The sequence below is a fragment of the Ovis aries genome, chromosome 2 (genome assembly GCF_016772045.2).
Source record: "Ovis aries strain OAR_USU_Benz2616 breed Rambouillet chromosome 2, ARS-UI_Ramb_v3.0, whole genome shotgun sequence".
In the NCBI taxonomy this organism is placed as follows: domain Eukaryota; kingdom Metazoa; phylum Chordata; class Mammalia; order Artiodactyla; family Bovidae; genus Ovis; species Ovis aries.
Window position 1 is genome coordinate 43141971 of NC_056055.1, and position 23204 is coordinate 43165174.

Consider the following 23204-nt stretch of genomic DNA (forward strand, 5'->3'; position numbering starts at 1 on the left):
AGTCAACACTATTTGCAAAAAACCATGAATTGCTCTAAACAGTGGTTATATATATTTGTTTTAATTTTTATTTGCTTTTTTTTTTTAAGGTAATAGGTTAAAAAAAAAGGTTCAAAATTAGTGTGTCTTTCCCCTCCTTTAGGCAACTAGTTTTCTGGGTGTCTTTATAAGATATTTGATGCATATACATGCAAATATGTATATTTCCCTTTCACAACAGCCATTTGTTTTTTACATAAATGTAGCATATATACACGGCTGGTGACTTAGCAGCAGCAGCAGCATATGTACACTGTTTTCACTTGCTTTTTGGACCTCTTTTTTCCTGGTTGTAATGTGCGGCATGTTGTATCTTAGTTCCCTGACCAGGGATGGAACTCAGCCTCTCAGCAGTGAAAGCATGGAGTCCTAATCACTGGTCCATCAGGGAATTCCTGTTTTTTGGACTTAAAAACATATTCTGGAGATCACGCCACATCATTATATGAAGAGCTTTGTAATTTTTAAATATCTATATAATATTCCACTTTATGGATATAACACAATCTAAGGACACCAATCTCTTGCTACTGTAAATAATGCTTATTTAAGTGATGAACAATGGCAAACAATATTTGTTTATTAAAAAAAATCAACTTGTCATAACAATACTATTTTCATTAGCAAAATTATAGGAGTTTCTGGAACGTCCTATAATTTTACTTAATGTTTACACATCAAAAAAAGGCCCCTGGAAAAAAGAAATTAATTTACTTAGAAATTTGAACCCAGAGCTATGAGATAGAATCATAAAACCACTAGGTTACTTGCTTTCTAAATATTATAGCAATAAAGAAATGTTTTTGCAAAGATAAATAATATGTCAAAAATTAACTGTTATACTTTGCTACTCAAATTATCTCTGAAAAACTTATCTCTGGATTTGAAAGAAATTTTAAAAATATCTGCAATATAAAGCACTTTAAAACCTGATATAATAAAAGCCTCCACCTGCCCCTTTTGGAAATATTAACAAGACTGCAGCTACAAAATTTGGAACTAAGCATCACTTGGCAGTAATTATAAGTGCTGATTCTAAATGCCACGGTGTCTCTATAAGAAAGATCAGCTTATCAGTAAAAACACTTGTGCAAAGCAGCACACATGCTCTTTCCTTATATAGGAAAAAAATTTGAAACTGTACTTGAATTTGTGTGTTTATTCCAAGATTTATTTACATTTCAGATGCAGTGTTAGAATGAAACAGGAGTATGTTGGTAGATGAGAGAAAAAAACGTGGTTTAACTAAAAAAGCATGTGAAAAGTAAATAAAAACCTGAGATAAGAAATTCTGTGCAAAATGACACATTCAAAATGTTTCCCAAAACTATTGTTGTATCTTCTAAAAATAGCCTTGAACCAAGTATACTCATCAAAAAAGGCTCTGAACAAAACAGAGGAAAAATTAGATCTACCTAAAACACCCTGAATCTTAATTCAAAGGCATTCATACACCTCTTTCTTCATTTCTTATATATTGCTAAACATTGGGCATTCCAGAGCCTTTGTGAATTGCTTAATATGAATTGTTTATTTTCCCAGGTAAAGAAATAGAGACATAATGAGAACCACTCCAGCACTTGGCTTAGAAAAACAATGCAAAATATTTCCAATTTTTAAATCACTTAATGAAGTGGTTCTCAAATGACAAACAGTAGATACGTGCCAAGCCTTTGTAACAGGTGTTCTTAACTAGCAGTGTGCTACAGAATCACCTGAGATGCTTTAAAAAGTTACAGATTTCGGTCCCAGTTGGATAATTTGAAAGTTACCCGTTTAAAACCTTGTTATAATATTAACAGTTACATAGTGGTGATGAAAAGCTAATTCAAGGAATCCAGGGGAAGACAAATAATTAAAAGTACTAATCTTCCTGATCTACAGAATCACCTGAGATGCTTTAAAAAGTTGAAGATTTTGGCCCCAGCTGGATAATTTGGAAGTTACCAGTTTAAGACCTTGTTATAATATTAACAGTATTACATAGCAGTGATAAAAAGCTAATTCAAGGAGTCTAGAGGAAGACAAACAATTAAAAGTACTAATCTTCCTGATCTAACTCCCCACAGGTAATCATTGTGACCAATTATTTCTGCACCTTACATATTTGTAATTTACAAAGGCAATCACACTATAGATGTTCTGCAGATGGCTTTGGTCACCTAACAACATATTTGAACATCTCTTCATATCAGGACATCTATATCCACCTTGATCTTACAACAGTTGCCTAGCATTCCACTTTTTAGATGTATTATCCCTTATTTAAGCAGCTCCTTACTGACATTTGCTTCCCTGGTGGCCCAGGTGGTAAAGAATCTGCCTGCAATGCGGGAGACCCAGGTTCGATCCCTGGGTAGAGAAGAACCCCTTGGAAAAGGGAATGGCTACCCACTCCAGTATCCTTGCCTGGAGAATTCCATGGACAAAGGAGCCTGGCAGGTTATAGTCCATGGGGTTGCAAAGAGTTAGGCATGACTGAAATGACTTAGCACACACATACAGGAGCATGTATGGAAGTTATACGGAAACATTATACCACTTTACATAAGGAACTTGATAATCTGCAGATTTTGGTATCTGCGGCAGTCCTGGAGCAAATCCTTGGGGACATCAAGGGATGGCTGTGAGTGTGTATGTGTATATATATATGTATAGATTTGAACTATTTCAGGATAGGTTTTTATGTAGACAGAATAGAAATCTGCATCTCAAATAGTGAGCTGCTACTGCTAAGTCACTTCAGTCATGTCCGACTCTGTGCAACCCCATAGATGGTAGCCCACCAGGTTCCCCCGATCCTGGGATTCTCCAGGCGAGAACACTGGAGTGGGTTGCCATTTCCTTCTCCAATGCAAGAAAGTGAAAAGTGAAAGTGATGTCCGACTCTTAGTGACCCCATGGACCGCAGCCTACCAGGCTCCTCTGTCCATGGGACTGTCCAGATAGGAGTACTGGAGTGGGTTGCCATTGCCTTCTCCAAAATAGTGAGCTAATAGTTATTAATTTTAAGTGATGTAATTGTGTGGACAATTTATATCTTTGGACTTATTAATGTTTTCCAAATATTCCCATGGGGGAAACTCAAAAGTTATTTTTTAAAACAAGTGTCTTAAATAGTGGAACCCAGGTTCTCACTAGAAAATGAAACAAAACAAGAACAAAACAGAACAGGAAGCATTTGAGGTTCAATAGTTTCTTTTCTTTGTGTTTAATTTGCTTTGGGACGAGCTAAAGCATAGCTTCCAAAAAGTTCTGGAGAAGTGATTATACTTACATTCCTGTTTGAAGGTAAAATATTCTGTAAGATGCCGGCATTCATGATTTCCTCGAAGCAGAAACAATGTTTTGGGATGATTGATCTTTAAACTCCATAAATACAGCACACACTACAAGACAAACACAAGGATAAAATTTTTATTTTTGATCACGATAACACATAAAGACAATTTATACAAGTTCAAATGACTTGCTGTAATGGCATGTCTCATTGCTATTCCCAAGACAAAACGTGAGGAATACGTCTTTTGAGTGTGACCTGCTGCTGTCACCCTGGAATTCTTTCTTTTTGTTTGTTTTTGTTTTGGCCTCACTGTGTGGCATGCAGGATCTCTGTTCCAGACCAGGGATTGAGCCCAGCCCCCTGAAGTGGAAGCGCAGAGTGCCAACCACTGGACCACCAAGGAATGCCCTGCCCTAAAGTTTGAAAGAACATAGGAGAGTAGGCTTCCCAGAAACCGCTTCTTACTTTCTGTTCCCATGTTCTATCCAAATATCTAGATCTCTATGATAAAGCCAGCCACACACATTCCTTAGTCCTAAAACGTGTATTTTATTTAGTGCAGAAACACTAGAGACATTTCCACTAAAATCAGGAACAAGGAAAGGATAGGCACTATCACCACTACTATTCGACACTGTACTAGAGGCTGGATGGCATCACCGACTCTACGGACGTGAGTCTGAGTGAACTCCGGGAGTTGGAGATGGACAGGGAGGCCTGGCGTGCTGCGATTCATGGGGTCGCAAAGAGCCGGACACGACTGAGCGACTGAACTGAACTGAACTGAGAGGTATTAGTCAACTGAATTGAACAAAAGAAGTCAACAAGAGGCTTAAGAATGAGTAAAAATAAAACTGTTCCTGTTTTGAATATATGAATTCAAATATGAATTCATATATATGAATTATATATGAATATAATATCATACCTGATAAACTCCAGAAAAATCAATGATACAACTAAAATAATAGAAAAGTTCGGTAACATGGAAGGATATAAAATCAACATATGAAACCAGTAGCCTTCATATATACAAACAATATGTAGGATACAATGATAGACAAAACTCCATTTACAACAGCAGTAAAGAAGATTAAACACATAGGAATAAACTTAACAAGAAATGTGCAAAACTCACACTAGGAATAACTTGAAGAAACACTCCTGAAAGACACAAAAGGAGACATGAACAAATAGACTCTCCCTGTTTCGGGATAGGATGATTCAGCATTAAAAGAATGTAGTTCTTCCAAGTTTATAAACTCACTGCATTTCCAATAGAAATACCACAAGCTATTCTATGGAATTAGATGAGTTGATAGTTAAATTTATATGAAAAAATAAACTTGCATGAATAGCCAGGAAACAGCCAGAAAAACACTGAAAAAGAGTGTTAAGACATACTGTAACATTTCTAAATTAAAACAGTGGTCCTGGCACATATATAGATAAATATACCAGTGGAACAAAATGGTCAGAAATTAACCCACATATTAATCCATGTAAATCCAAGCTCCAGGAGTTGGTGATGGACAGGGAAGTCTGGTGTGCTACAGCCCGTGGGGTCGTAAAGAGTCAGACACATCTGAGTGACTGAACTGAACTGAACTGAACCGAATCCATGCATACATAAAAATCTGAGATTTAAGAAGAGTGGCATACATTTATTTCTTAAAACAGATATGTAAATATATCTGTATATGTTTAACCTATCTCCGAAAGATCATACGAGAAACTCTTAACAGTGATCGTATGGGTACAACGGCTAATACATGAGAAGATGTTTAACTGCACTAGTAATCAAAGAAATATTAATTGAAGCAACAATATACCCATCATTTTGGTAAATGTTAGAAAATGAGATAAAACCAAATTCTGGAGAGACGAGAACAAACATGAATTCTTAGGTGCCGCTAGTAGGCGTACAGACTGTTACAGCTATTCTAAAGAGTGATCTGAGATACTCAGTTCATGCATGGGACATACCTTTCCCCCTAGCAATCCCAGTCTTATTCATACACCATTTTGTTTTTCGTTGTTGTTGACTCGCTCAGTCACATCCGACTCTTTCGTGACCCCATTGACTGTAGCCCCCTAGGCTTCTTTGTCCACAGGATTCTCCAGGCAAGAATACTGGAGTGGACTGCCATTTCCTGCTTCAGGGGATCTTCCTGATCCAGGGATTAAACCCGTGTCTTCTGCATTAGCAGGCAGATTCTTTACCACGGAGCCACTAGGGAAAGCCACAGAGCAACTACTAACAAAACATGGGACCATGAATGGATTTATCCAAGGGTGTTCCTCACAACAGTGTTCATTATACAAAGAAACTGGAGTCAACCAAGTTGTCCACCATGGAGAAGAGAGAACTGAAATGTCAGAGATGTACTGCGGAATACAACGGAACAGACAGAAACCCAGAGAGATCTTTAAAACATAACGATACGTAAAAACCAAAATCAACAGAAGCTTGTTAGAATACAGAGATTCCCAGGATCTACCCCAGACCTAAAAAAATCAGAAATTTTGGGGTGGGGTCTAGCAATTTGTTTTTGAATAACCCCTCCAGGTAATTATGATGCCTGCTAGAGTTTGAAAATGACTGAACAGCACCATATCATTTATGCAAAACTAAAAAATATTTTTTCCTCAAAAACATTATATGCTAAAAAGTTAATATAATTATTATATGTATTCTGAGGTATATACCAAATGCAACACAATTCTGAGGTATATACCAAACACAATACAAACATGTACACTTGGGAGAGGGGGTAAGGAAAATAGAGGTCACAGATAAAAAATAAGAAATAAAAAAACAGTAGAGGGACTTTTAAGGAAAAACTAGCAATAAATGTGCCATGACCCAAAGGGGTGAATTCAACCAAGATTTCCTACCTCCTAAAAGGAAAGACATCAAAATTCTGAATCCAGACACTTCTCTGACGTCCTCTTCTAATTCACCAGCATCTTCTGCCTATGCTTCCTGAATGAGACTCCTAACTAGTGTCCCTGAACCCATTTTTGGGCTCCTAGAGTCAGTTACCACATAACAGCCAGAGTAACTTTTAAAACATAAATGAAAGTTATATCACTGCCATGGTTAAAAAACAAAAAACATAAACAAAAAAAGCTCTAGAGGATTTTCATTGCGTTCAGAATAAAACCCAAATTCTACCATGGTTTGCAAAGTCTGACATCATGTAACCCCCGCCTATCTCTCTGATGCCCCATCCCCACTGTCCTCTTCCTCATTTTGTCTAGCCACGCTGACCTTGCTTCTGTTCCTGAGCTGTCTTAGGCGCGTTCCTTCCTCAGAGCTCTACGCGGCCTCTGCCTGGAAGGTACTCACCCTACCTCCATCTACGTATGGCTCATTCTCTCAGGTCATTCACATTTTCTATTCAGATGTTACCTCTTCAGATAGAACTTCCCTGACCTCCAACTAAATTGAAAGCGAAAGTGTTAGTTGCTTAGTCGTGTCCAACTCTTTGTGACCCCCTGGACTGTAGCCTGTCAGGCTCCTCTGTCCATGGGATTCTCCAGGCAAGAATACTGGAGTGGGTAGCCATTCCCTTCTCCAGGAGAACTTCCTGACCCAGGGATCGAACACTAGTCTCCTGCATTGCAGGCAGATTCTTTACCATCAGAGATACCGGGAAAGTCCCAAATGAGCTACTCCTGTCCCCTTTAGGCCTTTACCCTGACTTGATTTTCATGGACACTAAACAAAGTGTATAAAGATGCTGTCTCTCTTACTAGAAAACACAACAAAGGACTTGGTTATGCTTGTTTATCTTCACATCCCCAGAATGGTAACAATGTCTCCCAACTTAGGTACTATTAACAGGCACAATTCTTTGCTGCAGGATGCTTTGTATGCCTGTGTGCTAAGCTGCTTAGTCCTGTCTGACTTTGCGACCCCATGACTGTAGCTTGCCAAGCAGAACTTTATGTGACAAACTATTCATTCATGTCACTGTACATAATTATATGTGTAGCATAATTTCGCAAAAGGTAAAACTGTTAGATCAAAATATGTCTATGTTTTAAGGAAGACAATGCAAAAGAAACATTGTAAAATGTAAACACATAGACACAGACAAATATAATTAGATGGCTTTTCCCTTTTTGGGGCTGACTTCCGTTTGCAACATACCAACTTTCACAATATTCCAAGGAAAAGTTAGATTAAATTCATATATAAACGTAGAAAGCACTTTCTCTTTTCTATACTTACCTTTCCAAGAACATGGTATATCTTTCGATTTATTTGCTGTTTATTTCTGCCTTCTGAAATGACCAACTAACCTTTCTGAAGTAATGAGCTATAAAAGCACAGTGCACATCTACTCGAGAATGTAATTTGGTTGATGTACTTCTTGGCCTCTAATTTCAAGTTTTAGTCCCTCGTACTATACATCAGGATACAATTTTATGATTATTTTGTACACAACAAAGAAAGGTCATGATTATCAGAAGATCTCTTTATATACTACTGGGTGAAAGAGGATCCCATGTTTACTTAGACTAATCAACTAGTGACAGGAAATGGACTGCCATGACTGGTTCAAACCAACCAGAAAAATTCATCCCCTTGGGCTGGGATAAGGGCCTTCCCTCCCCAACATTAAAAGTTCTCCCTGAACCCCCAATCCCATTTATTTGAACAAAACAAGGATTTTGCTAGTAAGGAATAAGAAGAGAAAAAGTAGACAATAAGCAGTACCTGCTACAAACTGAATTATCCAAGGAGGAATGGTGAGATAAATTATGGTATTTATGCCACTGATCATGCTTTTGGAGAAATTTTAATGACAGGGAAAAGTGTTCTCAACACAATGTTGAGGAGAGGAAAAAGATTACAGAAGAGAACGTACAAAACAATCTCACCTTTCTTTGAAAATTGTATATACATGTAAAAGGAGAAAAAAGAATGCAAGGAAATATAACAAAATAGTAACTAATTATTTCATTTATAAATGTTTTTGTTAGATTCTGCATTTCCCAAGTTTTCTACCCAAAAAAATGACTATTTATAACAAAAAATTGTCATCAGGGCTCCATTATCTTATTTTCCTGTTTAACATAACATTCATGTTTATCAAGCACATTGATTAAAAAATTATTGTTCAATTATATACTTATATCATGTTGGACTAAACTGTAGCTTACAGAAATCTATAACCTTATTAGTTTATAAGTGACTTCCAACTAACACCAGATATCTCCTACAGTTTAATTTTAAAACTGGTGTGATATAGCACTGTCACTTTAAAGTTTTGATTAATTTATCTCTTAAACTATTCCAGAAAAACACTTTACGATAGCCAAACATCAAGTAACAAAATAAAGCCAAATACAACCTATGATTTATTAACATCCATTCAACCAACAAATACCGAGTGCCTACTATGTGTCAAAACCTAACAGAGAGATTTCCCTGGTAATCCGGCAGTTAAGACTCTGCTCCCATGCAGGGGGCAGTCTGGAGGCAAGGCATTTAGAATCTGGGACACTGGCAAGACCACACTGAGGTTTTCTGACTCATGAATTTAGACTGTCTATTTAAATGAAGAGTAAGATCCATTTCTCCTGTTTCTTGGGGGTTTTTTGGCAGCTTTAGAACCACAGCTGCTTCTCTTGTTGAGACCAGGCGACATGGTTGACTTGTATTAGCAGACATGCTGCATGAACAGTAAACCCTTAGCCACTAGAAACGTCCTTAGTCCAGTGAGCCCCAGTGTGAGAGAGAGGCAGAACTGACGACTGCAAGAACAAGCGGGCTCAACGTCTCATCTCAAGCCTATTCTGGGGACACAATAATTCAATTACCTGAACTATTTCAAAAGTTACTTTTTTTTGCCGACCATGTACAGCTGAATCAATAGACATTAAATATGAATGTACTAAGTCCTTCCATTAGCTTTTTGAAAAATATTTGTTTATCTGGTTGCACCAGGTCTTAGTTGTAGCATGCAAGATTTCTGATCTTTGTTGCGGTGTGCAGGATCTCTAGTTGTGGTACGTGGGATCTAGTTACCTGACCAGGCATAGAATCTGGGCCCCCTGCACCGGGAGCATAGAATCTTAATCAATGGACCACCAGAGAAGTCCTTCTGTTAGGTTTTAAAATAGTTTTATTTTTTATATGTAAAAGCTTATATTAATACTTTGTTTTAAATCTAACCATTTTTCTGTCATCATACAGTTTTCAAAATATATAAATTAGAGTTTTCATTAACTATTTTTCCTTCAATGAACATGTACTTACTATGTGCAATAGATAAGAAATTATTCCTACAATAGGTTAAATGCCTGATTATTTAGCATTGGCAGTTAATCTATGCATTCAGTGTAGCCCAACAGCTTATGGTTTTACAATTAAGGTGAGCTAATCCAAACCCCATCTAGGGTGAAAAGCAATTTAAGTGATTTATATATAGCCTGTACACTATCTCCAAAGAGGAAAGGTTGGTAAACACTTAAGTTATTTGCAAAACTGCATTAATACAGCCTTCCACATGTCAGATTTTTACTGGCAAATAAAAGAAATAGTTTTTTAATATCAATTCCTATCACTTTACTTAATGAAAGTAACAAAGTTTATAAATTCTGCAAGTGTTCATTTTAATTTCTTCTACTGAAGAAAGAAAAGAAAAAAATTTAAGAATAAATATGACAGTTCCAATATACCCAGTTTAATATTTACCTCTATACTGAAATAGCCTCTGTCCACGTAGTCACCCAGAAAGAGGTAGCGTGTATTACTAGGTGATCCTCCAACTTCAAACAACTTCATCAGGTCAAAGAATTGTCCATGAATGTCACCACATACTAGGAGGGAAAAAAGACATAAGGTGAGGTGAAAAATTATGTTTTAGAAGAGAAAGAGCATTACACTATTAAGACCACAGTTTAACTTTTAACTTAAATCACTCTAGCTTTTGACTAGACTGCTTGATAACTGCAGGTAATCTATCAATCTGAAACAGTCCTATCGGAAATATTAAGACATTTTAAATTGTATTTCTTCAATGAAAAACATATCAAACAATCGTGAGACTGCTCACAATTCCTAGAATGATTATTACACATTTTAGTCGATGATGACTTGTAATCATTCCTCAAACTAGCTCAAATCTATAATCATTCCTCAATCTAGCACAGATCTAAGTACCACCGTGCAGATCCTTCTCATACCGGTGATTGGAGCATCTACTTCTATCATAGTCTTCTCTTGTCTCAGTATGGCAGCCCCATCATTGATTATTTTTAAGGCTACTTCCTCTTCCAGTCGCCCTTCCTTCACCAAATGGTTTTTCAAAACATCAATTTTAGGTTTCCCATTCTCAAATACTTCCTTCAAACTAAGCCGCTGGGTCGGAGGAAAGGGGACAGCTAGAAAGAAAAGAAAAAAAAATTTTTTAACAGCTGAAGTTATAGAAAACAACCATAAAGACATCACTTTTACATAACAAATTAAGTCTAAAATATCACCATGATTTAACATCCACAGCACCAGAACTACATGGGGAAAAAAAACTAAAGATACTATATATTATAGATGATTGATTCTAATTTTTTAGAAGGCCACAAAGTCAAAGTTATTTAAAAGATCTAGATGTATATAAATTATGCCTTACATATAAACATGAAACATTTGATTCAGCAAATAAGCTAACAGTGAGACAATGAATATATTTTTTCTATGAGAAAGGATTCAAAAAGAAACTATGGTTTAAAACATAAAGGAAAAGAAACCACAACACTACTAAAAATGCATTTATTTCCTTCAAAGAATAGACATAATGAAACCGTGTCTTGGAAGTTTGACTTCAGTCCCTGTTCAGGGGAATCATAAATGTATCATTTTATTATTAATGCAATGTATGACTGTATTATTAATAATACATACACAAGTGTATGTATGTATTATTAAAAGGTCAAAGTGAAAGTCGCTCAGTTGTGTCCGACTCTTTACGACCCCATGGACTATATAGTCCATGGAATTCTCCAGGCCAGGATACTGGAGTGGGTAGCCTTTCCCTTCTCCAGGGGATCTTTCCAACCCAGGAATCGAACCCAGGTCTCCTGCATTGCAGGCAGATTCTTTTACCAGCTGAGCCACAAGAGAAGCCCTATTAAAAGGTAGTCGCTTAAAATATTAGTGATAATAAGAACACAACTAACAGAATGGAGCTCTTTCAGAAAATAACTTGCTATAGTAACAGAGCACAAACTTGAGGAAAATAGATATGGGAGGCCTAGTTTTGTTTTCTAGTCTGGAAATGCTAACAACTAACTTCATTTTAATAAAGATTATATACAACATCACAGTAAGTTAGCAACTGGAACAGAAAAAAAGTTTTGACATTTTAAAATTGGCTATCATCTCTTCTTCTACCTATCTTTAAAACAGTCTACTTTAGATTTCCTGTGACCTATAGCCATAAGTCTATAAACCATACATTTTAAAGAAGAGGTTCATGTTATTTCTTTTTAATTTTGGTCACATGGGATCCAAATGAACTGACCAGAGATCAAACCCCCTGAACCAGGAGCCCAGAGTCCCAGCCACTGGACTGCTGGGGAAGTCCCAACAGAGGGGTTCATTTTAATTTGTGCTTATGTCTGATGATTTCACTTCTAGCTTTATGCAAGTGTTATTAAGAACCAACTTGAAATCCACAGGCGCTTACACAATTTTAAACTTGCTCTAGCCATACCATTTTATATTATTCAAAAGTAAAGAAAGTCCTATGGTAGGTTTTGTAATACTCTTGGCTACAACTTGACTCATTTTGACTATTCAAAGCCCCCTGAAAGAAATCATAGTAGCTATCCAACCGGCAAATATTACACTGAAACAGGGAACCACATGCTGCTGCTGCTGCTGCTGCTAAGTCACTTCAGTCGTGTCCGACTCTGTGCGACCCCATAGACGGCAGCCCACCAGGCTCCCCCATCCCTGGGACTCTCCGGGCAAGAACACTGGAGTGGGCTGCCACTTCCTTCTCCAATGCATGCAAGTGAAAAGTGAAAGTGAAATCACTCAGTCATGTCTGACTCTTAGCGACCCCATGGACTGCAGCCTACCAGGCTCCTCTGTCCATGGGATTGTCCAGGCAAGAGTACTGGAGTGGGGTGCCATTGCCTTCTCCAGAAGGGGACCACATACACCCCAGTTTACTCAAGACAGTCCTAGATTTCAGCCATTCTCCTAGTGTAACTGTTAACAGCATCCCCTTTTACTCTCAAAACCACCTCAGTTTGGAGGACAAATTTAGTATTAACTTGTGTGATTCATACAGTACATCAATATACTATCTTAATAGGATAATCTACATCTATTATAAGACAAAAATATTATGATGGGTCTTTTATTCACTCATCTTAGTGAGTCTATAAAACAGGGTAAAGGTTAGTCCTGAACAAGTTTACTTACATTTTTACTAAAATAGCAATGGTACTATGGTTGTGTTTAATAATAATAAAAAACCTTTTATATTTTAGTGATTCTTACTGAAATATTTTCAAATGAAAGTAAATGCTATTTGGGATTTGCTTCAAAATTATGGGAGAAATAAGCAATAGTATAGAGCAGCAGCAGTCCTGGGAGGCACAGCGTGTGGCGTAAGTCCTCTTGGAGGAGGTTGCCATTAGACCCACTACAGAGCCACCAAGCAGGTGACCCATTTCTTCCAGTAGTCAAGTATGGATGTGAGAGTTGGACCATAAGAAATCTGAGTGCTGAAGAACTGATGCTTTCAAACTGTGGTGTTGGAGAAGACTCTTGAGAGTTCCTCGGATTGCAAGGAGATCAAACCAGTCAATCCCAAAGTAGATCAACTGTGAATATTCCTTGGAAGGACTAATGCTGAAGCTGAAGCTCCAATACTTTGGCCACCTGATGCAAAGAGCCGACTCACTGGAAAACACCCTGATGCTGGGAAAGATTGAGGGCAGGAAGAGAAGGGGGCAACAGAGGATGAGATGGTTTAGATAGCATCACCGACTCAGTGGATATGAATTTTGAACAAACTCCAGGAGACAGTGAAGAACAGGGGAGCCTGGTGTGCTGCAGTCCATGGGGTTGCAAAGCTCGTGCTCACTAAGCTCAGATAATCAGAATCTGCATTCTCAGTCATCACACAGGCACAGTTTACGGGTCTTCGTGTCCTTACCCCCAGCCCCTATGTGGCCACATGGATACAAGGAGTTTTCCACTCAGAATTTCTGAGTGGAAAAGAAGGGGATCTAGAGAAATGCTTCATAAACTGTCTTGGGAACTGCCCCCACCCTAGCACCAAGAGGTAGAAAACTAAACCTTGTAAAATGCAGTAAAAATAAATTACTAGAAAAATAATCACAGGTAGAGATGTTGTGCCGATGTTGAGCTGCCATGAAAGTTTTTAAATGCTCACCACTCTCTGTACTTACTTCACTTAGCACCAACTGGTGGACAGACACTGGTTCACAGACCATACTTTCTAAGTAAGACTGGTTTGGATAAATATGAATTTAGAGGAACAAGAATAAGACTAGAATGAAAACTTGAATATTATGTATACACACGTGTTCAAGCCCCAGTTTGAGTTTTAACAAGTTTCAAACTGCCTTTAATGACATATGGAATTTCACTGATTAAAAAAATACAATCTAAGCACTTGGACTCTGAAGTTTAAGCTTCTAACATCTTACCCATGCTTTAAACTATGAAGTATTTAAACTGTAACACTGAGGTTTAGTACTTGTATCCTTTCAAGTCATAAATAAACCAGAAGCCACCAGACATAGAAGTTTCCCTTCTTCATTTCTGTGGCTGTGTGTTGCCTCTTTATTCCATTTCTAAAGGTATCATCCTTCCAAAACCAAGTCTTAGGACAATTTTTCAATTTTCAAAGAAAAGATACTCAAGTGTAATTACAAGGGTAATAAGTAATTCCAGACATTTGTTAAAAAAATTATGCTAACCAAAGTAGGCATTTTAATTTTTTTCTAAATATATATATGTTTTATTGAAGTACAGTTGACTTACAATGTTTTAGGACCAAATCAGGCATTTTTAAATGAAAGAATCAAAATGTCAGTAGTGCCAGCACTCAAGTTATTGCTTTATTGATTATTTCATATTGTCACTTGGGGGACTGGTCCTTTATTTTTAACATAGGCTCATCATTTTAAAAGGTACAATCCTTATCAACAAGAAAGTAGGGTTAATAGACGGATTAAAGGGTTTCAAAACGCAAGCATAGTGTTAAAAAAATCTGACTATGAATCAAAACATCATTTACCCAGAAATATAATTTAGGGGTTAACAAACTACAGTACAATTTTTTTTTTTTTTTTGAGGAGAGGAGGTTCTTGGCATTCAAAGATGACTGGTACTAGAAAAGGCCACTTAGGCCTTCCCTGATGGTACACTGGTTAGGAATCCACCTGCCAATGCGGGAACAAGGGCCAATCCCTGGTCCGGGAGGATCCCACGTGCCACGGAGCAACCAAGCCCATGCGCCACAACTGCCGAGCCCATGCTCCTGAGCCCACACGCCACGACTCCTGCATGCTCTAGGGCCTGTGGGCCACAACTACTGGAGACTGTGCTCCACAACCAGAGAAGCCACCACAGTGAGAAAGCCGAGCACCACAACTAGACAGCAGCTCTTGCTCATCACGACTAGAGAAAGCCCACGCGAAGCAATGATGATCCAGCGCAACCAAAAATAAATAAATAATTAAAAAAGAACAGACTACTTAAAGTGTATCCACATTAAGAAAAAAAAAAAAGTCATAAAAAATAGTGGAGGGAATCACTCAGCTTTTTATCTTTAAAAATAAGGGACTTTCCTAATGGTCCAGTGGCTAAGATTCTGTGCTCCCAATGCAGGAATCCTGGGTTCAACTCCTGGTCAGGGAACTAGATCCCACATGCCAACTAAAGATCATGTGTGTCAAAACTTAAGACCCAGCACGGCCAAATAAATAAATAAATGAGAAAGTAAAAACTGTAGAAGTGGTTTTATTTCATAATTAAACTAGCTGCAACATGATTATAAAGGGAGTTGTTTGTACAAATACAACCAAGAATTTCAACATAAACCTTCTGAAAACTGATGAGCCCTCCAGACTCTTAAATCCAACAATCTATTTAACATCTACTCAGATGTCTAAGAGGCATGTACAATTTAACATGTTATGGAAACAACCTGTGTGCCCACTGACGGATGAATAAAGACGTTATGGTACATACATACACAATGGAGTATTATTCAGCCTTAAAAAATGAGAAAGTCTTATAATTTCCAACAATATGGATGGATTTGAAGGCATCATGCTAAAAGTGAAATATGTCAGGCAGAGAAAGACAAAATCCTGTATGGTAGCACTTACATATGGAATCTAAAAACAAAACAAAACTCATAGAACAGGAGATCAGACTTATAGTTACCGAAGGAGAAGGGTGGGAGGAGGGAGAAATGGAGGAAAGGGGTAGCAAGATACAAATTTTCAGTGAAAAGGTAAATAAGTACTAGGAATGTCATGTACTGTAATGATAATAGCTAACACTGCTGTATGATATATAAGAAAGTTAAGAGCATAAATCTTAAGTATTCTCATTGTTGTTATTGTTGTTCAGCTGCTAAGTCATGATGGATTCTTTGCGACCCCATTGACTGCAGAGTCAGGCTCCTCTGCCGTTCACTATCTCCCTGAGTTTGCTCAAACTCATGTCCATTGAGTCAGTGATGCCATCCAACCATCTCATCCTCTGTTGCCCCCTTCTCCTCCTGCCCTCAATCTTTCCTAACATCAGGGTCTCTCCCAATCAGTCAGCAGCTCCTTACGTAAGATTATGTAACTCGGAATCAAACTTCCACTCATGTACATGTCTTCCATTTCGATTCCTTCTCAATCCTAAGAAAAGCATTAATAGAAGGATTTTTTTCACCCCACTGTTAAAACAGAATCATTGTTGACATGGTTGATGACCAAATCCAAATCACATTTTGGACACTTTGCAAGGAATATTACAAAACAAAGCATTTGACTTTGCCTCGTCTCTCTCCTCAAAAGTAGAAGCACAGTAATAAACTATTTTCATCACCAAGTAAATAGTGATTTTCTGTATTCTTCGATAATTCATATAGCGAGTGCCCAGTCTATTAATGTTTCAGCAGGAAAATACCGCACTGAGACCTCATTATCAGTCTGCACCTTCAGGTGGAACATCTTAGCATTCTAGTCAGTCCCAGGTGATGCCAGTTGTACAGAATCTGCCAATGCAGGAGAGGTAAGAGACACAGTTCGATCCCTCGGTCAGCAAGATCCCCTGGTGTAGGAAACGGCAACCCATTCCAGTATTCTTGCCTGGAAAATTCCAAGGACAGAGGAGCCTGGCAGGCTACAGTCGATGGGGTCACAAAGAATGGGACATGACTGAGGGACTGAGCACAATCAAAGAAGTCAGGAGAAGAGGGGAGAGGAGGCACATGGTGCTCTCTTTCACTAAGTCTAGAACGTTCCTTAAAGACCTCTTTTCAAAGCACTTTATTTTTTGAGCTGCTATTCCCCAGAGGGAGGACAGGGTCATGGCATCTTGTCTCAAGAAGCAAGAGGGAAGTAGAGCCAATGGAAACACCAATGTCCTTGGTCCATGGATGATATTAACATATGAGGTAGGGTGAAAACTCAGCTGTCAGGGACTCTGAGGGAGTGAGTCAATTTGAAAAGACAATGGAATTCTCTCTCTTTCTCCCATAAAATAGTTATCATAAGTATATATATACATATATATGTACATATGAATGTAAAATTTTAAAAACAGAACTCTTATTTATGAATTTAAAATTCGCACAGAATTAACAAAGTCACTTTTAAAGGTTAAGACACAAAAAAACTCCTCGGTGATAAGTAATACACCAAATATCTTTTATTTAAAATTGTTAAGTGTCCCAGTGTTAACTCTGTTTAAAAATAAATTCATATAATATGATCTAAATTGTGACTAAATAATGCATTAGACAAGGCAGTAAAGAAATATACCCAAGTATTAGTGCTAGGTAACAAGATTCTAAATTATCTTATTTTTCCAGCTTGCCTATTTTTTAAATTTTCTCCAATTACCCTGTGACACTTCTATAATCAGAAATATATGTATATATAAGAAGTTAGTATATAATTATTTCGTATACTACATGATCATACTGATATTCTTTCTAGTGAACAATAAAAATTGGAAGAATAGGATGAAAGTATGTATTTGGACTACAGATGGCTTTTTTTTCCGTATCTGCTTTGCCCTACATTTTTCCAAGTTTTTATTTAAAAAATTTACTAAAAGAAAAATAAGAGATGCCAAAGGCAAAAAAGGCAATCCCGTTGGCAATAACTTTCCCTATGTTAATCAGTTTCATACATAAATAAGACTTTTCTCAAATCAACAGAGCTGTACCCCAAACTGACTCTTAGCAGCGACATTCAAAAATTCAATGTCAAATTTAAGTTACACCTATAAATGACCAAGAGTTATTTGGACAAAGAGGAAACTCTGTGGCTTATGCTTCAAAAGACACAAAAGCACTGTGGTGAGTGGGAGACAGACCCCTCAAGATGCCTGGGCCCATGGCATACACACACCTTCTCCCAGGTACTCCATCAAACCATAGTCTAGGTACTGCTGGAAGGAAGGAAGTCTTCAAGCCTAAGTAAGGTCCCATATCAGATGACCTTAAAATAAGAGATTGTCCAGGTACACCCGACCTAAGCACAGGAGACCTTTGCATCTGGATCTAGAGGTTAGACATAGGAGCTGAGAGATCTGAAGCATGAAAGGGATTCAACGTATAAGTTCTCCATCGTTAGCTTGGAGATAGAGGAGGCCACGGAGCAAGGAATGAAGGCAGCCTCTAGGAGCAAGAAGAGGCCCCCAGATAAAAATAAAGACTTCATTCCTACCACCACAAGGAACTATCAATAACCTGAACACGCTAATGATCAGATTCTTCCTCGAGCCTCCACATGTAAACTCACCCTGGTGGGCACTTTGATTTCAGCCTTTGAGCTGTTGAGCAGAGAAGTCTATGCCACAAATGTACCTCTGAGCCACACAACTTTGAGCTGAAAAATCACTGTTTTAAGCCACTAAGTTTTTGATAATTTGTTACACAGCAGTGGAAAACTAGTATTGAATTCTTGAAGTTAAAGTTTTTTCCTTAGACTGTTCAACAATCACAAATACACTTTTATATGCACAAGAAACTAACACGAGACACCTCTCAGAATCGAAACAGAAGTCCCAACTTATAACTGTACTATGACTCATAGGACAGACAAGTGAGCCAAACCAAACCACAACATACATCACAGACTATCGGAGCTCAAACTTTCTCACACCAGATGTTTCAGATCTGTACGTTTCAAGATAAGACCTCAGGTAAAGTAATTTAACAGTAACTCTGCATAGACACCAGATCTGATCTAACACTAGAACTTATGAGTACCAGCAACTTACAAGTTTACAGATTCTAACCAGCCCTTGCCCAGATTACCAACTTCCACCCTAAAAATCCAACAACAGTCTCTTATCTAACAATAGTATCTATGAGCAGCCTTCCTAACTGCCTCAGAGAAGGTCCCTAGCCCCTCTGGTTCTCATTGGTTCTGTGTGCGTGTGCTCAGTTGCTTAGCCATGTCTGACTCTTTGCGACCCTGTGGACTGCAGCCCGCCTGGCTCCTCGTGTCCATGGAATCTTTCAGGCAACAATACTAGAGTGGATTGCCATTTTCCTCCTCCAGGGGATCTTCCTAAACCTAACTTTTCTTTATAAACAAATCCTTCAGCTGACCTTGTTTCTGGGTACATCCATGTACCAGTGTAACAGTGTACACTTATGAGGCCATTTGACAACCACCTGCTCAGGGCCACCCTGACTACAGGAGTGCGTTGCCTGAGCTCTAGTAATTTTGTCGAGCACTTCAGGGTCAAGGTGATATGTGGGTCCTCTTTCAGTCTTATCAGATTGTACTGTTTGAAAGCAAAATCTGGCTTCTAATTAATAGCATTCCTATCACCTGTCTGTTTGTTCAGCATCTTGAGTGTCACTCATCTAGGAGGAAGTACATAGGCAGAGGACAGACAAGGATCTAAGCAGGGTATCCTCCAGCCAGCCCCAATGGCTGGTTCAGACAGCCTCTGACAAGTTTGGAAGGTCTCATTAGATGAGTGTCTTAGATCAACTCTGCACTAGGTCAATTTTTCTAAAACTTCCTAAGGATCTTCCTCAGTCCTTAAACTCCTGAGAAGTGTTTTGTTTAGTTCTGTCTACCTGGAGCTGAGGCTCTGACTGGCCCTCAGTTGGTAACAGTTGATCTCTGGTGTCACTTTGTGTCTTCTAGAGACACGTGGTTGCAAAAGTGCCGTCCTTAATCATTGCTGCAGGTCACACTGAGCTTTCTCAGTCTGAGCCTTTGTCTCCTCTGTGCCTCTTCTGCTTCCTTTACGTTTTCAGATTATGAATATACTCAATAAATGGCATAATTTCACCCAGGAAAAATTATGAAATACAAATGGCATCTTGGGGAACGTCTCACATGAACAAAATTATTTGAGAGGCACCTTCAAACAATAGGAAACAGAATTCTGAATACCCAATGCTCTGCATTCTTTAATATGAGGAGACTTCCAAATGCAATTCAAACTCTAAAACTGGCTCCCTGAAAGAATTCCCAAATGCCAGGAAAAAAGAACATTTGCTGAAGGAATCAGGCTTGTGTAAATATCCCTGATCTCTATCAATTAGTCCCTATTTTGATGTGTTTAGGAGACACAAGGCTTCCCTGGTGGCTCAGACAGTAAAAAATCCGCCTGCAATGTGGGAGACATGAGTTTGATCCCTGGGTGGGCAAGACCCCTGGGCAAGGTCATGGCAACTCATTCCAGTATTCTTGCCTGGAGAATCCCATGGACAAAGGAGCCTGGCGGGCTACAGTCCATCGGGTCAAAAAGAGTCAGATACGACTGAGCGACTAAGCACAGCACAGGAGATACAAAGAGGCTTTCCTGGTGGTTCAGTGGTAAAGAATCCATCTGCCAATGCAGGAGACACAGGTTCAATCCCTGGGTCAGGAAGATCCCCTGTAGGAGGAAATGGCAACCCACTCCAGTATTCTTGCCTGGAAAATCCCATGAACAGAGGAGCCTGGGGAGACTACAGTCCATGGGATTGCAAAGAGTCGGACACCAATGAAGTGACTTAGCACTCACACAGGCAGGAGACACAAAACCTGGAAAAGACTATTTGGCATTACCCTAAAGGGAATTTAGAGACCAATTAATCCACAGGCAATAAAAGCCCTTTTAATTTGTAACTCTCTGAAAGTTGTAAGTTTACTCATTTCTAATACCCTCACAATTCCCCTCTCATTCAACCTTTAACTCTTAACAATGTCTTTTGTTATTGATTTTGAAGGAATGTAAAAGAATGCATGTAAAGACACGGAAATGTGAATGCATAGTATCAGATATGTTTTTGGTTATGTAGAAATAGAGAATAATTTTGTATTTTAGAAAAAGAAATGTCTGTCTCACCACAAAAAAGATATGGTCATTGTACGGTGCTTATATGTTGTCAGCTGACACCATTGTGGTAAATAATCGTTTTGCAGTATATAAGTATATCAAATTAACATATTATACACCTTAAACTCACGAAATGATATATGTCAATTTTATCTTAATAAAGCTGGCGGGGGGAATTTCTGGTTGTATCAAAAAATGACAGAGTATAGCTACAGATAAATTAGACAGTAGACCTTAATAAAGGTAGAAAGTCTGAGAACTGGTATATTTTATTTGTCTGGGTTTGTACACAAACAAAACAACCTTTGATGAGAGAAAGAAAATACATCAAAATTTCTGACAAAACTGGTTAAATGTGAGGGATTTATCATAAGGAATAAAGGCTTATAAATCCTTTTAATGTAAATGCTTTCATGAGTAATAAATAGAGGAAAACTAGAATTTGATTTTCTTTCTGTTAAAAGGGCAAAGTTATTCTGTGCCGAAAGAAGACATTCCTTAAATCCTTAAATCAAAGTATCCTGTTAATTCTGTGCTTTTTTTTCTTTTAACAAACTTGTAAGTCTTCTTTTTTTTTTATATTCCTTACTTTTAGAAAAAAGATGACATTCCTAATAAACAGTGTCACTTATTGCTGTATTTTTAAATATACTGCCTTTAATTTACTCCTCATCTTTGGATAGTCACAACTAGTATTTTGTCACACAACAATTCCCTTCAATTTTGTTCTACTCCAAATTCAGAACAATAAAACTGTAAAGATGTCTCTTACGCCTCCAATACCTTTGGGTCTACCCAATTAAAGGACCATTAGGTTACACAAAGATTTGATCCTTTACCTTATTAAAAATATTTTTAAAGGATTAACAGAGATTATTAGCTCTGTTTGGCATTCTCCAACTTTTAATTAATTCAAAACTATTGTGAGAGCTCTTTGCTTTATTAAAATGGGGTAAAAAGAAAAAAAAAATCTGACAAATGAAAAGAGTTCAGCCCTCAGCTTTCCTAAGTTAATGACGTATTAATTTAAAATGTGTTAAAATGGCAGCCCACTCCAGTACTCTTGCCTGGACGGAGGAGCCTTGTAGGCTGCAGTCCGTGAGGTCGCTAAGAGTCAGACACGACTGAACGACTTCACTTTCACTTTTCACTTTCATGCACTGGAGAAGGAAATGGCAACCCACTCTAGTGTTCTTGCCTGGAGAATCCCAGGGATGGGAGCCTGGTGGGCTGCCGTCTATGGGGTCACACAGAGTCGGACAGGACTGAAGTGACAGCAGCAGCAAAGCAGATATGCTTCAATGTTTGTCTATCTTTCAGGTTAAAGATACATTTATATACAAAGACTGACACAATAGCTGTCGACAAAAGATTTATCTCTAGGTTTAAATAAGCTTGTATTGGTGACATTCCTCATACATTTTATAGGATAAATCAAAAGGCTTGGAGATTTGGCAATATCCTCTCTGTTCAAGACATATTCTTACTTTCAGAATACTCAACGACTGACTCTTTATGAAACTGATTATGTACTTTAACAGAAGATTCCACTCTCTTCCATTCTGATAAGGCTGGTTAATGGTTAATATAATAAATAATGAATAAATAAAGCCTGCAGACTCAACACCTACAAAGAGTTTCTGCTTCTTCCTTACATTCACCTAAAGTTCCAGCTATAATCTAAAGATCAACAGCTAACCTTGGGGAGACATGTCAAAAGAACTTTGGTAAAGGTATGTATCAGGTACTTGTAACTAACACTGCTGCTGCTGCTGCTGCTGCTAAGTCGCCTCAGTCGCGTCTGACTCTGTGAGACCCCACAGATGGCAGCCTGCCAGGCTCCCCCGTCCCTGGGATTCTCCAGGCAAGAATACTGGAGTGGGTTGCCATTTCCTTCTCCAATGCAACTAACACTACATGGAACAAATTAACTATGCGTAACGCTGACATCATTGCTATGGCCAGACACTGTGTCTGAGTTAGGATTTCCAGAACTGTTTTGCTCCAAAAGCAGAAGATAACGTGAATAGACCATTTATGTCCAAAATCAACAGAACACAATCTCTCAGATGCCAGAAGCCACTGATTACCATGCACATTCCATGCTTCTGCCCTTTATTCTCTTGGATATTTTCTTCTGTCTCAAGATTCCAGACTGTCAGTAAACACCATGCCCTTTATTCTTAGTACTACCAAGACCTTTATCCTTGATAATCAATAAATGCAGGACTAATTCCTCAGACACTGGGAAAGGAAAATAATCCATATCCAAATTAAAGGGGGAAAAATGACTTGGTTACC

The 23204-nt window shown here is 38.2% G+C and overlaps 1 protein-coding gene across 8 annotated transcripts in view; it reads right to left on the reverse strand.

Moving 5' to 3' along the window:
• The window catches only part of PPP3CC (protein phosphatase 3 catalytic subunit gamma), an 84063-nt gene that overhangs the window by 36125 nt on the left and 24734 nt on the right, over positions 1-23204 (reverse strand). For all 8 annotated transcript variants that reach the window (XM_042243146.2, XM_042243144.2, XM_042243145.2 and 5 more), the window contains 3 exons: positions 10526-10723; positions 10035-10159; positions 3317-3428 (listed from right to left, as the gene is read on the reverse strand). In XM_042243146.2, coding sequence (XP_042099080.1) covers positions 3317-3428; positions 10035-10159; positions 10526-10723 — 435 coding nt within the window. The remainder of the gene's footprint in view (positions 1-3316; positions 3429-10034; positions 10160-10525; positions 10724-23204) is intronic.